The sequence below is a fragment of the Manacus vitellinus genome, unplaced genomic scaffold (assembly GCF_001715985.3).
Source record: "Manacus vitellinus isolate BGI_N305 unplaced genomic scaffold, ASM171598v3 scaffold_8_pilon, whole genome shotgun sequence".
Lineage (NCBI taxonomy): Eukaryota > Metazoa > Chordata > Aves > Passeriformes > Pipridae > Manacus > Manacus vitellinus.
In genome coordinates this window covers 23,456,989-23,472,814 of record NW_021940864.1, presented here as the reverse complement: position 1 = coordinate 23,472,814, position 15,826 = coordinate 23,456,989, and the positions used below count along the sequence as shown (strand labels likewise).

Genomic DNA, 15,826 nt, shown 5'->3' with positions numbered 1-15,826 from the left:
TGTTAGTGGAGGAAGCCATGCAGGGCTCTTGCTCAACCACTGTCCCTGTAGGCACACTGGCAGGTACAATGCTGGGATATGCCTTTGCTGGACCAGGTGTACCGAAGTCTTAAGCCAAGGCTGGTGCAGCCCTTGCAGCAAGTCATGTTGGCAAGGCAGCAGCCATATCCAGCAGCTCTCACATTCCCTGTGCTATCACCCTCTAAATGCAACATGCCCCCACAGCCTCATCCTGCTTTATCAACTTACAGACTAAAACCTGCATTTCAGCTAGCTAGAACTATCTATCCGCACTTTTATTTGAATCCAGGATGTGAAAAGAACATCCTGCTTCCAGAGCCTCCAGTGGACATCAGGGTAAAAGCAGCAGAAGTATGAGGCCCGCACTTCAAGATCCCTGCCCTCCTCATGTGCCAGAGGACACCACCCCCTGCCCTCTGCACACGCAGACATCTCAGGCCCCTAGGGACACAAGGGAATGATGGCTGCACGCTTCAGGCTATCCCAAAATGTCCTATCAGTGGTCCCTCTGCTCTTAAGCTAAGGAGGCTCCAGCTCCAGCATCTTCACTGACCCCAAGCACTGACAAGCAGCCCTCTGTGTACTTCTAACTCCACAAAGGGTAATAGTTATTAATTTTAGAGCGGCTTCTGAATCAGGTGAAGCAGAACTGTGAGGTGCAGCAGTAAAGCAGAGTAATGACTGAATACCAAAAAGAGAGGGAGAAAATTGAATATGTTTATTGGCAATGGATATTTTAGTGTAATTTGTGTGATTTGAATGCTTGGAAAAGGGATACATAATATACAGGGAAAGCCACACACTTCCTAGCTTATTCTTGACTATCAGTCAGAAGATGCTCTATTTGTGTTCTCTGCTCTCCAGCACCTTAATGCTAAAACCGATTTCCTCTTTCAAAGAAAAAAAACATCCTTCCAGCCTTTTCCTTCAAAATATGAACTGCTGCAGGCCAGGCCACCTCATCAGCAGTAAAAGCAGTGTCTGTTTCTCACCACTGTGGCCTTGTTAATATCAGACATACTAACACGTTCTTACGATTCTTTGTTATATTCCTCAGTGTTTGTCACTGCTTAATTTTTAAACCAACTAAGATAAAACCAGACAGTACACACTTTTCCAATGAGAGATTATGCCAATAATTTGTTTTTCACATATTACAGCAAATGTCCTGTGTTTGCAGCACTACATACATAATATACATTAGCTTTAAACAGGCCAAGCTACTCACAATTCAAGTGACTCCTACTGATCTTTTTAAAATGGATAGTAAATATATTGAATCAGTGTGTTTCGTGAATTCAGAGCACTGCCTGCAAGATCTACAAAGATGACAAAACAGTGCTAGATTGGGACTGTTGGGAAGGATTGAGACTTGTTTCTAATCTATCTGGGATTTAAAATAGCTCATGTAAATGTACAGTAGCACTTTTCAGCTACTGATACATGAAAATTGATTATGTGTGAAAGTACATTGTTTCCAAAATCCTGCAAACATGTAAGTAATGAGATAAAATTCAAATTGACATAAATTTCAGTGTGTGAAAAAGACTGTTTTATTTAGCATAGGATTAAAAAAACCCCAAATACATAATAATATTTAACAAGGTCTGAAGACATCTCATGCCTCCCAGGTCAAGACACACTATTTTTTAAATCAAAGAGCAATATTACACATCTCTCATCCTTGTGATACTTCATCGCTAAGATGGAAAAGATCTTAAATTGAACCTACCCTGTAATTCACTTCTTGGCAGGTAGAGACTTGTTTTCTTGCGGCAAAATGTATTTTTACAGTATCTTGCAGAACTGTAACTCTGTCCTAAGTCACTTGTTTCTATTTACCTCTTCACATCCTTACCGCAGATACAATTACATACCTACTAGGTAATTTCCACCATGTTCAAGTGATTTAACGCAGGTTTCACCCCTTCCGAACCCCCTGGGGCTTCGCTTGAAGTAGATGTACATGGCCTCACAGGAGGCCATTTTCCACAGCACTTCTCTTCAAACAATTCTTCCTCCACTTCCCGCTTCCCGCTGCCACCGAGGTACTTTTCTCCCAGCAGCACAAGCCATCGTCCCTTTCCAGCACTCTGAGTTGCGGAGACGGACAATCAACTCTCCCCCATCTGCCTTTGGGGGGTGTATCCCCGCATCCTTCAGGCTACCTACACCCCGTGAGGGATCCCATCGCCTCCTTCTCCCACTAGGTGCTACCCACTGAGCGTGTTTACATCCCTCACCCCCTTGACTTCTCTTTTGGCTTTTAACAACGCGGCTCAGCCGGACTCCGGCAGGGCCTCTCTTCCAGCATTCATGGTACACCCGAGCACAGTCTCCCGTAGCCCCGGGTGCCCGCCGCAGCCAAGAAATCGGACAGATCGCGCTGCCACCAGGTCTCGCTCTCTCCCGCCGCCCACGGGAGCCGCAGGAGGGGGGGAGAGGGGAGGAGGGGGCGGATAGCCCGGCGCCCCCCCCGCCCGCGCCCGCGCGCGCGCGCCCCGCTCCGTGACCCATTTCGCCGAACAAAGGATTTTCGCTGGAATCTCTCTCGCGCCCGGGACCTAAAAATGGCGCCGGGCGCGGCCGCCCCCGCCCCTTCCGCGGGCGCCATAGAGACGGGGCGGGGCGAGCGGCCGCTCCTCGGCGCCGCCTCCCACGCGGGCGCGGCCCCGGCTCGCTGGTGCGGGCGGGAAGGCGCTGCCGCGTCATGGCGGGCGAGGCGACTCTGAGCCGAGGAAGGTAATGGAGAGGGGGGGCGGAGAGGGGCGAGAAGGAGGAGGAGGAGGAGGAGAATGAGGAAGAGCTACGCGGGCACCCGTGTCTCCGCGGGAGTCCCGCGCTGGGGACATGGGAGGTTGTGGCAGAGCAGCCGCGACCCTCACACCCGCTGTTTTATCTCCAGAGGAAATAATTAGAGAACAATACACGGAAACCCGCGGCAGAACTGAGGCTCTGTAGGGCCGAGTGGGTGGGGCGAGGGGTTGTGTGTGTTTGTTTTCCCCCGGACCCCCCCGTGGGAGTTTCTCTCTGTGGGCGAAACGCCGTCGTGACACTGGAACCTCCTTAACGCCGGTGATTACGGTGGTTAGAGGCATAACAAACGATTTCCAGTTCGGCAACAGGTGAAATGCTATTTTAAAAGAGTGCATCATGCTGCACGGATGTAGCAGGGATACCTCCTTGGCCAACAACAGCAGAATATCCAGTGACTTCTTCCGTGTGAGAGTACTTGAAATTGCTGTTTGGGAGATTCGACCAGCATAGACCACATCTTTTCTGCCTGGCGTGTACATAGGGATTATGTGGAAACAGCTGATAGTTTTCCATAGGGAACGTGGATAAAACTAACGATGGGGATTTCCATACTTCCTTACAAATCTAGCTGTTGTCAGATGCTTGTCATCCCTATTACCAGTTTTGTGATGACTTGTCTCAGAGATATCAGCCCTCCACGAACAGTTGATTGTAGTTCTCCATCTTTAAAATCCACTTTGACCAAGTAGAATACCTTTAAAAAAATAAACCAGTCATCTTTGATGAATTTAGATACAGTTGCACACATGGCACTTAATGCTCTAAGGATTTAAACACAACAGAACGAAGATGTATTCTTGCACTATCACTGACAAAAGAATGATAGCAGAAAGATGTGCTGATGTTACTGTGGTGCAGCCACCTTGACCCTGATTCATATCATCTTGAGGCTTCTTTTTTGTATGCAGTTTCTCACTCCTGCTTGTGGTGCCAGCCTGCATTTGCAAGGATGTTTGTCAGGTGGGAAATAGGAATTACATGCAGAAGCCAGAGTAGGCGTCTCTGAAATGAAAATCATACTTTTCAGTTCGCAGTTGACTTTGTGAATACCACATGTAATTGCCATTTGAGTGAAATAAAAGGTCAGTTTATAGATAGGAGGCAGCATATGTAGTTGATTTTTTTTTTACCAGTAGGTTAATTAAGAAAATTACTTGTTATGTATAGAAGAATTTCTGTGCCCTGCCCCTGGCTGTACATACAGTTAGGTTAAAGTTTACTGGTTTATAAACGTTTTCATTCACTGTTCAGTACAAGGTTCTCTATTATATGCTCATTCTCTAGTAATTTCACTTTTTTTTAAAGCACATTTACCTTTTCATATACTAAAATTACATGGCATAACTAACTGTGTACTTGATTGTAACCTTATTTGTGTGTTGTGATGTAACAAAAATCCTGCATTCTTAAGGGTTTTCTCTCTTCCTTTTTTGGGGAATGTAAAGGGGGAAAATTAAGTAGTTATTTTATAATATTCAGTAAAAAGGATGGATCAACGGGTTTGTAGAAAATTATGTTGCGTAAGTTAGTAGTTCTTCCAAAACCATTCCTGATACAGCTGTGCTTGTTCACTTTTCCTCAGCTATAACTGTGCAAGCAGTAAATCCTCAACTGTATTTGGAAATACAGTCTATTTGGCTGCGAAAATAACAAGTCAGTTTTAGAATGGAGTTGGCATCATAGACTTCTACAAAAGTGATTTTTTTAAGTTTATGGTGTGTTTTTTTGTTGTGTCTTACAGTCCTTTAAACTCTTGGGATTTCTTGATGTTCAAAGTGTCCCATGTGCACGAGAATCTGTGCTCTATGGCTCCCTGGGGTCTTTAGTTGTGGGTCTTGGACATTTTTTAGCAACTAGTAAGTACTTATTCCTTCTGGTTATATATTTATTTGCAAGAGAAAAAATTCCTATTTGCTGTTAAGTGTTATTACTAATGGGAAGTGATCCAAGGCTTTTTTTCCTCTAACTTTTTGGAGGATTTTTGTTGGTCTTTTTTAGGTAGAGTTAGAAGATCTTGTGACTTTGCAGTTGGTGGCTTTATTTCCACGATGTTAGGATACTGGTATGTAAAATGCTTCTTCAATTTTAACAGACATGTGTTGGCTGAACTGTCCTACATGATCCCCGTGTTTGTTTTCAGAAACAGTATTTCACACTGCTTTTGAAACTCCATTAAAAAACTTGCCTAGCAAAGCATCCTCTTCCTTCTCCCCAAGATATTTCTCTTTTTTAAAGGGAAACAGTTCAATGTGAGTGAATTTTTATGTTCATATATTTTTTAAAAACTTGCTATTACTTCTTGAATCCTAAGAGCTCAAGCCACCCAGTTATTTCCATTTTTCTTAATTCTTTCTTTTTTTTCCTTTGCATACCCCATTCTTCTAATGTCCTAATTCCAAAGGCAGCATGCTGAATTTTACTAGCATTTTTATATGTGACTGCAACGTTTCAACTGGCTGAATAAGTCTGATTTGATACCCTGACTCATATAAGGCAGGGAATCATGTTTTCTTTTCATCCCCCTCCCTCTAGGTTTTACTGCAGGTACAATTTGGCTCAACAAAGGATCCGGCAAAGAATGCTTAAAGAAGGAATGAAAAACAGAATGTTATTTGAAGGCAGTTATCTTGATCCAGAAAAAAAACAAACTGGCAATGAAAGAAGCGATTCATAGGCTGCTGTGGAGGAGTTGTGGTCTAACACAGCTTTGGGAGAAGGTGATCCAAAGATGTCAGTCTGCCTTGTAAACATGTGAGGTGTCTAAAGCTGCCAAATCATGGTTTTCCTGGCAAATCTGAGCAAGAAATTCATAGTGAATCTTTTAAGTCTGTACAAACCTTGCTTTGTTTCATGTATGTATGTATGTGTGTGACTGTGCACATAGTTAGGAATGACTTCCTGTGAAACATCTGGGAACTGATGTGTTCTGTTACTGAGAGGATTCAGGGCAGTGATTTGGGACTGCTTTTAACTTCCATTGTAAACAGAGTGGTTCATTTTAGCAAAGTTGTAATTACATCTCATTTAAATACAGGAAAATATTTTCATCAGCTGTTCAGTAAGTGTATCTTCAGTGCTACTGTTAACAGTGCTGTTAGTAAAACACAAGTATTTAAACAGTAGATGAAGGCTTTGCTTGTGCAAGATGGGTGAGATCAGCAGCCTTTGTAAGATTTCAGCTGCAGGATAACCAGATAACTTACATACACTGTGAAGTTGAAGGATTTCCATGTTTGTTCTGTCTGTATGAAACTAAGAATAAAATCTGAATAAAATTCAGAAGCAATCTAAATTATGTAAATAAGTAATTTTTTTACTTGAGTAAAAGTCTTGCTATTTAAGACAATCCCTACAGTTGTGGAATAATAATTTACATTATTTGTAAGTACCAGTGGTAAATAGTTTGTTCTTGTGGTTTTTTTTAAAGGCGTGTTCTGCTTAACTATTTCATTGTACATTTTATGGTTAAAAGGAATATGACTATAATTTCAAGGAAACCATCTTATTTGGAAATACAGTTTAGGTCTAATTGAATATTGTTAAAAAGATGAGTGATGACATCATGTTCCTTGCTTGCTTCCGTCTGCAGGATTGACACGCTGTATTTATTTTTTCATAAAATGATTTATAGCCTATGATGCTGTAAGAATTTTTTGGTCTAAAGGCATTCACTGAGCAAAAATAGTCCTTTCCCCCCATTCTGCACTTAATCTGAGAGAGTTTGTGATCTGTTGCTGACTCAGGTTGGTGGGGAAAGGTTTGAGACTCCAGATGTAAACAGCAGTATTGCTCTACTTATTTATTTGGAAAATATATGTGAGAGCACTAAGCAAACATGCTATTTACACTGAAAAAATTAAACTTTTACCCTCTGTGGATTGGCCTCATAGAAGAAGAAAACAAACCTGTATAAACTAATTCTTTGTTTCCCCCCTCTATTCCTCTTGTTTCTTCTGGAGGAAAAAATAAAGATACGTTTTATTGAGGACATTAATTCCAGTATTTTATATAAAAAGTGTTCAGAAGACTTCAGTTAGTGCAATGAAACACTTCCTGTCCTCACTGCAAAATCCGAACTCAGAAGTGAATTGGTAGCTAATTCAGGAAAGTGTTTCCCCTGGGTCTGTGCTGGGCAGGGGGCCAAAGGGGAGGGAGGCTCCTTCCCTTTGGAATGGGAGGTGTTGCTTCATAAAGCCCTTAGAGCAGCAGTGGGAAACTGAGCGAGCCATGAAGCAGGTCTTAGCAAGCTCCTGTTTTAATACATGGTTGAGTTCTCTCCTATCTGACATGAGAAAAGAAAGTGCAACCTAAGCAGGGGGTCTTTTGGCTGTGAGGTCATAGTTCAGCTTAGAGGAGTTTAGGCAACAAAAGCACCGGGATGAAAATTTGCTCTTTGGCAAAGAGCACTAGTAGAGAAAGAAGAGAATGGTGTTCTGTGCTGATGGGAGAGGAGGGAGCATGTGCATCATGGCATCCTTCAAAACACACAAGTACTGTGACTGATTAGGAGAAAAGAGAAGCATTATGATACTGTGTAAATCAAAAAATCTGGGGAAAACTGCAGCATTAAATCCTCTCTGGTGTTAATTGGTGTTGGTTTAAGTTACTGCATTTAAGGATATTAGCTCAATAGCAGCTTAACTACAGTATTAGCAATTCTGGCCAGTAACTGTGAAACGCTAGATGTCTTTGCACTGTGTAGATAACCAGTGTAATACTTCTGCTTCACTGTGCAGAATGTAAAATGAGCCTGCCAGATGTTGACAGAAAAATGGGGAAAGAGGCAATATGCAGAGGCAGCCTGGCCAACACGTTTGAGCTTCAGTATGTACTAAAACTTGAGGTGGAATTGAGCTAATTAAAAGTTGGGGCCTTTGCTGAATAGGAGAGGGTGGAGATATAAGGCAAGGAAGCTGTGAGCAGGACTCGGTGTGAAAGGAGGGGCCTGCAACAGCAGAGGGAAGAATGCTTATGGCTAAACACGCAGGGGAAAATGTCTCACAATAATTTCTGAAAGTGCTGGCTAGGCTGCTTCCCTGCCAGCTGTGGAAAGTGAATTGAAAGTGATTGATGGGTTACCACATTGAAAAGGTGAGGGATTGGATGAAACAAAAAAATCTCAAAGCTATTAGTTGTCATAAATTAGGATACATGGATAAGAAAATAAAAATTACAGCAACTTTATAGAAGTAATTTTAACATTTGAAAACAATTACATAACTGGTTTTTTAAAATTAGTGAGCTGTATCGCTGCTCATCCCTTAGTGCTAATTTCTGAACTCTGAGTTATTGGTGGAAATATATACTAAGCCTCTGTATTTTATTTTCAGACTTGATCTCTTAAGTGTTGCTGCTAATGACGTGATAGTTTTTGCTTTCTGGATGTTCAAAATATTCCTTAAGTTAAAACTTACCAGACAGTTACTAGAAAGGAAGAGAAATAGTGATTTTGAAGATGCTTGGTTTTCAGCCCTCTGAATGAGCCATAAGAAGGGAGAGAATGAAGTACAGCAACTTGAAACTGTAGAGCTGTTAAAATCCTGTTCCTTTTACTGACAGTTATGTCAGTCAGTCACTGCACAGTGACTGACAAGCACACTTAGTGTTTATCCCTGAAGTTAGTAAAATCCTTAAAGCAGCCTACAACACCAGCAAAATAAAGAAATGCGTTTATGGCCCCCATAGCTCCTCCACACCTTGTCTCTTCCCGTTCCTTGCAGTGGTGGTACTCTTGGGAAAAGGTGTGTGCCAGCCTCCTCCGGCAGGAGCGCACACTCGGGACGCTTGCGCAAGGGCACCGTGTGTCCTCCAGGTCCTTCAGGAAGGAAAGTCCCTGTTGAGGCAACAGGGTGAAACGTGGCAATCCAAGGTTAACTGCCAACCCCACTGCCAGAGATGCACGTGAGCAGATTGACTCTGCTCTTCAGTGCCTCTCACTGAAGCAAAGGTCTTGCCATCGACAGCTGCAACAGGCTCAAAACTCAGGAACTCTTTTGGAGGTGACAGCAGAGACAATTACAGCTTGTTACATTCCAAACTCATAATTTACGTCTTTACTCAGGCAGTGATTTTGGGGAGGCATTGGCCCTCACTGCATTTTGCAGGCTTCCAGGCTATTCTGTGTGTGTCACACAGACCCAAGTCCTTGGGTGCTGCAAAGGAAAGGTCATCTCCTGTCACTGAGTCTGGCTTTTGGTAGGTTTTTTTTTTTAAGGCCTGGAGGAAGCACGTTTGTTGTTTCTGGTGTAAGCAACCCAGGTAACAATGAAGTACTGTGTGAATGCAGTTGTAATGAGCTCCCAAGCAAAAGATTTTCTCCAACTTAGTAGACTAATTCCCATACTTCTCTAATTCCTGTCCAGGCATTTAGATCAAGAGCTAAGTGGTTACCAGTGAAAGTTTTTGCTGTGTTCCATTTAAAGTTTGAAACAAATACGTTGTTCTTGCCTTGAAAAAGTGATCAAACCAAAAGCTTTACAGTATATTCAGATATCAGGAAGATGATCCTTTGATGGTTTTTTTTCCTAATTGAAGTACCAAGAATTTATTAAGTATCAGAAATGGAGCTGAGTTTTAATTAAGGTGACTCAAGGCCTTGGAATATATATCCTTCTTACACTTAAAATGAAAATATTACACTATAAGCAAGTACGGCTGCTAAACCTTCAAATGGAGGCGGGGCAGCAGGCTGATGGGGGGTAGAACTTTGGATGAGACAATTTGAGGGAATCTCAGACCTTTGTTTGTGGCTAACAGCACCCTGCCTAAGACTGTTCATAGGCTCCCACTTTTTCACACACTCTTTGTTTCTTCTCTGCTTAGGTTCATAGTTTGCCTGAGAGCCATCCAGCAGTGGGTCTGCCTGTTCCTGCAGGAATAGGTCATGGCATCCTTATGTCTGCTTGTTTTAAAGATTAAGAGCGGTTTGTTCTGAGGCTATTTTAATCCTTCCAGCTTCTGTCATCTATCATGAGCAAGGCTGCGTCAGAATCTTCAACTTTCCTGAACATGCCAGGAGCCCACTGGCAGTACCTAAAATGTACTGTGGGAGCGAACAATTACCACTGCAGGGATCCTTTTCTTTAGGCTGGCCACATCTCCAAAAATATCCAGCCTGTATATTGTGCTGATCTGTTTAACAGAACCAAAGGTTCCCCCTCTTCCTGCTCTGGAGAGAAGGAAACACATGCTTTGCTTGTTGTTTAAACTTGTTTATTTTGTCAAATGCTCTAAAATAGAGCAGGAGGTGCGCTCTTGGCCAATGTGAGTTTTCTCCCTGGAAAACAGATCCTCATCTCCTGCTGATGGCAAATGGCTTGTGATTAACTCTGGTGGTCACGGTGTGCATTTATCCATGACACACCTTGGCCTTCAGTCCTGCATATACATATGTGACAGGTCTTTGGAGTTCACTTACAAGCTTTACGACTCTGGCTTGTATTCTGGCTTTCTGTCATCCAGGTCAAGGGTTCTTACCACCTTTACCTTTGCCAGGTGGCAAAAAACAGTGAGAAAAATCTTCTTCCTCATCACTGTGACACTGCACAGATGCTGTGGAAACAGGATGAGAGATCCACTCAGCCCATCTGCCTGTTGCTTCTTGATCTGAACAGATTCACAGTCCGGGTGCCCACAATCCCCGCCAACAGAGCATTTAGGGTATGTTACTCATGTGATTAAAGGGAAGCTAACATCCCCTTCCCTGTCAGAAAACATTCAGGCTCTGGCTGAGATAGTAGGAATATTGCTGAAGATGAAAAGAAAATTACAGGTTTATTACTGGGCAGATACATTACCACAAATGGCTGTTGCAGGAATCCTTCACAGAGCAAGTACAGAGGAAAAGCCAGCCAACAGCCTGTTCCTCGAAATAGAGGGGATAGTACCCTGTTCAGGTCCCCCAAAGAAATCCGGAACTACCAGTGATTGTTACATGCTGGGCTTATAGTGCTTTCATCCAAGATATAAAGCTCTTGAGGGTTGCCCTGAGGCAGCACTGAGGAGGCCATGACAGAACTTGTTTAACTCGGTTTCTTAGCTCTGATAGTAGTATCCCAGTGCCATCTTCTTCAGTAACTGCCTACTAAGACTCCCAAATGAATGAAAAAAGCAAAAGCTCAGCCTTTTCTTCCTACACCTCACGCAGCCCCCTTGAACCACTAGAGGGGGTAGAAGGCTTCCTACCCCCACTAACAAGCACAATGGTACTCCCCTTCCCAAAAGCCAGTCACCATTTATTTCTACTCACCATTTTCTGTATCACCATTCATCCTTCTGCTAGGGACACCATGTCTCAGTCTGTACATCTCTTGTCACCCACACCTGCACTCTCAAGATCTTCTAAGAGATGTACATCAAGAGCATCTAAATGGGTCACAGAGTGGCCACCTACCAGATGGTCAGGAAGCCGCTCCCTCAGAGCAATGTTCTGTTCCAGCAGAGCGAAGGATGATATGACAGTGAACTGTCATAAATTTGGAGGAGTTCAGTTACTGATACATCAGCAACACTGTCCATCTACTGGTGGCCTCCAGAGGGATTCACACCAATTGGAACACTGAAGACACAGCCACCATTCAAGGAGGAGCCCATCCACTCTCTGCCTTCCCCCATCAGCCCTTCAGTTGCTTTCAGCAGTGTAATTTTCATTGGTTTGCTCTGGAACTAGAGGATACTTGTACTTGCTAGATAATACACCTTTCAAGGCAGTAAGCACCTATAAAGGCAAGATCACTCCTGAAAACTTCTCTTCATTGTCTGTACTAGGATCTGCTGAAAGAAACGGTTGGAGCATCTCGTTTCCCTTCCATGGGTGTTTCCGTGAAGGAAAAAATAAAAAAGGACTGGCTGGCTAGCTGCCAGGCTGTGGAGGCACATAAATATCCCATGGCTGTGCCAACGCAGCTGCTGAAGCAGCAGCAGCAGCCCCCTCCCATGAATGTCCAGGAGCCACTGGGGAGATGTTGATCTTCAGGAAGTGTCTCCCGGCCTCCACCACTGCCAAACAGACTGTGGAGTTTTCTCAGTGCTGAGCAGGGCTGGGCTCAGCATGCAGCCCTTCCGACTGGAACACTGGATCACAATGATTCCTTCCACCTCCTCCTTTCCTTTGGAGGAAGCAGCTCCTATCGCAGCCACATACGGGAACCAGCCAGTCATCTTGAGGGTCGGCAGCCGGTGTGGCACTTGGGGGCCCCTGCTCCACACAGGAGATACTTTCTGGAAAAAAAAGGGGCAGGCACATTCATGCAAAAGGTATGATTGAAGGAATGTCCTAGGCCTGGAATCCAAATGTGGTTTTTGATATTTAAGTGTTGTGTTCACTGATGCATAAGTACTGAAATTGTTCTTATTGCACTATTTTGGCTGCTTTCTCCGAGGTCTCCCAAAGTAAATGGGGAGAATACATGACACATTTAATTTGCACAAGTAATTTAAAACTAATGTTTCTTTTTGGTTGCTTGACTTACTGTTTATCTATTTAATAAGTTAGATTTTAAATATTGCTGTTATTATTATTGTTATAGTTATTTTTACATAGTAGCTGCTTGCATAATAGAGTGTCCACTAGATGCTGGGAAGCAGCAAGCTGAATAGCCACCCTGCTGAAAAGGATAGGACTTAGAGTGGATGCCAAGTTGAACGTGGGCCAGGGGAGTGTTCTCTCTGCAAATAAGTCAAGCTGCAGTCTGGGCTCCATCAGGAAGTACGTGGCCAACAAATCAAGGGACGTGCTTATCTGCCGGCATGTGACACTGAGAAGGCAATGTATCCAATATTGCTGTCCAGCTTTGGGCCTCTCACCTAACAAGGATGCTGAAAAACTATAGAGGCTACAGTGATGGGCTCCTGAGGTATGTCCAGGGAGCTCAACTGCCTACCCTCCGGAAAAACAGTGGAAGGAGTTGGACGTAGTCCAAGGAGGAGGCGGCTGTGAGGTGACCTAGTAACAGCCTAATATTATCTGCAGGACTTACAAAGATGGAGCCAAATGCCTCCTGATAGCTGCAGGTGACGTGGCAGGGGCAGCGGCCACAAACTCCAGCCTGGGAGCTCGAGGCCAGGCAGCAGGACAAACTGCTTTACTCCAAGGGCAGTGCACTGGGCTGCCCAGAGAGGTCATGCAGTTTCCACCCTTGCAGGTTTTCAAGCTTCATCTAGACAAAGCCATAGCTGACCTGAGCATAAGTGCCAGTCCTGCTGCAAGCAGGAGGATGGACTGCATGTCCAGAAACAAAATTTCTACAATGCTACAACCTACAGAGAGACAGAAAAAAACCCCAAAGCAGAAAGAACCCAGTTTGGTATAGAGGGCAACCTTGATTGAGACAGTAACATCCTGTTTTGCTTGTTCCCTTCGATGCAATGCTCCCAGGCTGGGCTGGAGGCCCCCAGGTGCTCCAACAGCAGCAGGGAGGATGCAGTGGAGAAGACATAGTATGCACAATGTGGGGGTGCCAGGCTTTGGGGTACATAGCTCTGCTGCTTGCAACCTGCACATGATGCTGCAGGTGGACGTGCCTCTGCTAGCTCAACTTTTCTGAACGTTGTTTCTCAGCATGATGTGAGCAAACCCCAAGTGTTATTTGTTTCAGAAAAAATTATTGCAGTAAATCCCTCCTTCTAGGCTTACTCATTTCTTCTCCCTCATCTCTTACTACTTTCTTACCACAAAGACAGAAGTTATTTTATAATACAAGGTTTATCTTACCTGCTTGCTCAACAGCCCCAAAGAGCTGAAAGTTCAGCAGAGCCCGAATATAGCTCTAGCTGTGTCTGAGTAGGTTACATGGAAACTACGAAGAGAGAATCAGACCTTTCATGCATCTCCCACCTTGTAAACAATCAGTGGTACTTTAGGCATGCATTTACACCCAGGGAGATCTTCAGTAGTATTCTGAGCCTTTTTATTTTGCAGCTGTCTTGGGCATCAGCACCACTTCAGAACTTGTGGTCTGTTAAGTGCCAGCACAGACCTCCCTAATCTAAGGCAGACAAGTATTTGTTAAAACCTGGGGGAAAACCTCCAGAGCACAGAGTGGCAGAGGAGTTAACATAGGCTAATGTGACATAAATGAAGGCCACACTCAGACCAGAGAACACATACTTGCATTTATATGCCACAGCAGTCACCAGATGTGTCCTACTAAGCAGCCATCTGATCCTAGCAAAGGGGGAATTAACACTGAGAAAAACAAGTACCCTTTCAATCCTTGCATGCTAACCAGGCAGAAGATCCTCGCATCATTAGTGTAAGTTGGATCTGCCCTGCACTACCAAGTTGTAAAAATTTTTCGAGCATGAAAAAATTTGAGGGAAAAATTGGCTGAGTTGTCTTACCCATAGTTTTGACTTCAGTGACTTCTGGGACCAAAATTACTCTGCAGATCAAAGATTGTCAACCAAACCAGAAGAGGGAACAGAAAACTGTCTAAAGTAACACTTGTATATCAAGTCACCCGCACAAGTAATTGTAGTTCTAGGTTTTTTACACTTGCCTTTGTTTTTCTGCTTTTGATGTTGACAATGTATTAAGTATTTAGCATCTTTTTGAAGCCACAGTTGAGTTTTTTTAAGCTACAACATAGCAACCGATTCATCGCTGAATCTTCCTGCCACTCCCAGCACTGGCAGAAAGACAAACTAAGGCAAGAGTTGCATCCAGATTAATTGCTGGCCTAGTCCTGATTTCAGCCAGTTCCCTGTGAGGGCTGGCTCTGGAGAGGCCTGCTGCACTGGGGGAGATGGCTCATGCCTTGCAAAGGAGAAAAGCTGCACAAAACTAACCACTAATCTGCCACTGATAAGTGTAGGTGTCCTCCTCCCCTCCACCTGCACGGGGCAGGGGGCTTTGCCTAGGATGAGAACTGTGCACGACTGAGAGGTGCTACTTTAAGTTCACCACAGCCAGTTTGTTAACACCTGACTTACAAAGCTGCTCCTGAGTTTCTGCTTTCCCCTCAGCAGCTTTTTCTGACATCCTGGAGCTTTCCTTGTCCTCCACAGCACTTTGGGCCGAACCATCTCCAGCAGTACTTGCTCCTCCCTTGGTAGTTCACAAATACAGTATATGCACACTTCTTCGCTTGGGAGAGCCCAGCCCCCGGCAGTTAAACATCTGCAGGAGTCTCAAAGTACTTCACCTCTCTCTCTAACTCAGTTTGATTTCTTGGGGTTTAGTCTGAGATTGCCCTTTTAGAAAGCACTGGCCTAGCTTTTCAAAAGGTCATGAACAAGGAAACTTCATCACCTATTCCTAATTAAAAACATCACTCTAGTGTTGCAAGAAATTTAGAAAAATACCCAAACTAGTGGTTTACACCATAAATATTTTTTTTAAATGCAAGTGGCTTGGACTGTACATGGCATTGCCAGAACACTGGTTCATTCTGCTATCTGAAAAATTGGGCACAATGTCTAAAAATGTCTTCACTGATTAAGAGTTATCCTGCAGTAGGCACAGAAAGGAACTTGTGTACAGGCACCACTTACACTGAGCTCCTACACACGTGGCAGCACTGCCAAGTACTCCCTGTGCAGCACAGGAAGCAGTGCAGCACTGGAAGGGCCAGCTCACGACAGCAGAGCCGGGGTTTGGGGGTAGAGATCGCGTATGGCACCCCAGAACCAAAGCCTGGCCTGGCTGTCCCACAGCTAAGAGTGCATTTATAAAGTCCTTTGACCCAGGACAGAGCTCCTTGCCAAGACTGTTGCATGTCAGGGAAGCACCTCCCTGTACACAGTGCGTATCCTAGCGACTGTTACTAGCAGAGGCAGAAACATAACTGGAGTTTATGTTTTGTTGTTAAATGGGCGCTTCCTCCCAGGATACCCAGCACAGACCCGCCTTCAGTCTGCAGCCAGACGTGCGTGGCCCCCTCACGGGATGCAGGGCAGCTACAACCTGTTCTAGGATGAGAGATGTCGGCAGATTCAGCAGGCAGGGCTGCAGTGAGAGAACCACCAGCAGCAGTGCTCCTGCTGCCAG

General features: G+C 44.2%; 1 protein-coding gene across 1 annotated transcript; it reads left to right on the top strand.

Moving 5' to 3' along the window:
* Nucleotides 1-213: 213 nt before the first annotated feature.
* Nucleotides 214-6,130, top strand: LOC103763311 (cytochrome c oxidase assembly protein COX20, mitochondrial). The gene is made up of 5 exons (XM_018085018.2): nucleotides 214-357; nucleotides 2,638-2,763; nucleotides 4,580-4,694; nucleotides 4,837-4,900; nucleotides 5,371-6,130. The coding sequence occupies exons 1-5, from the start codon at nucleotides 214-216 to the stop codon at nucleotides 5,510-5,512; spliced, it is 591 nt and encodes a 196-aa protein (XP_017940507.2). The 3' UTR covers nucleotides 5,513-6,130.
* The last annotated feature ends 9,696 nt before the right edge of the window (nucleotides 6,131-15,826 follow it).

Coding starts and splice junctions, on each gene's coding strand:
- LOC103763311 (XM_018085018.2), top strand. CDS start 214: ATGCCCCCACAGCCTCATCCTGCTTTATCAACTTACAGACTAAAACCT. Junction 2,764..4,579: donor GCGACTCTGAGCCGAGGAAG/GTAATGGAGAGG, acceptor TGTGTCTTACAG/TCCTTTAAACTCTTGGGATT. Junction 4,901..5,370: donor TCCACGATGTTAGGATACTG/GTATGTAAAATG, acceptor CCCTCCCTCTAG/GTTTTACTGCAGGTACAATT.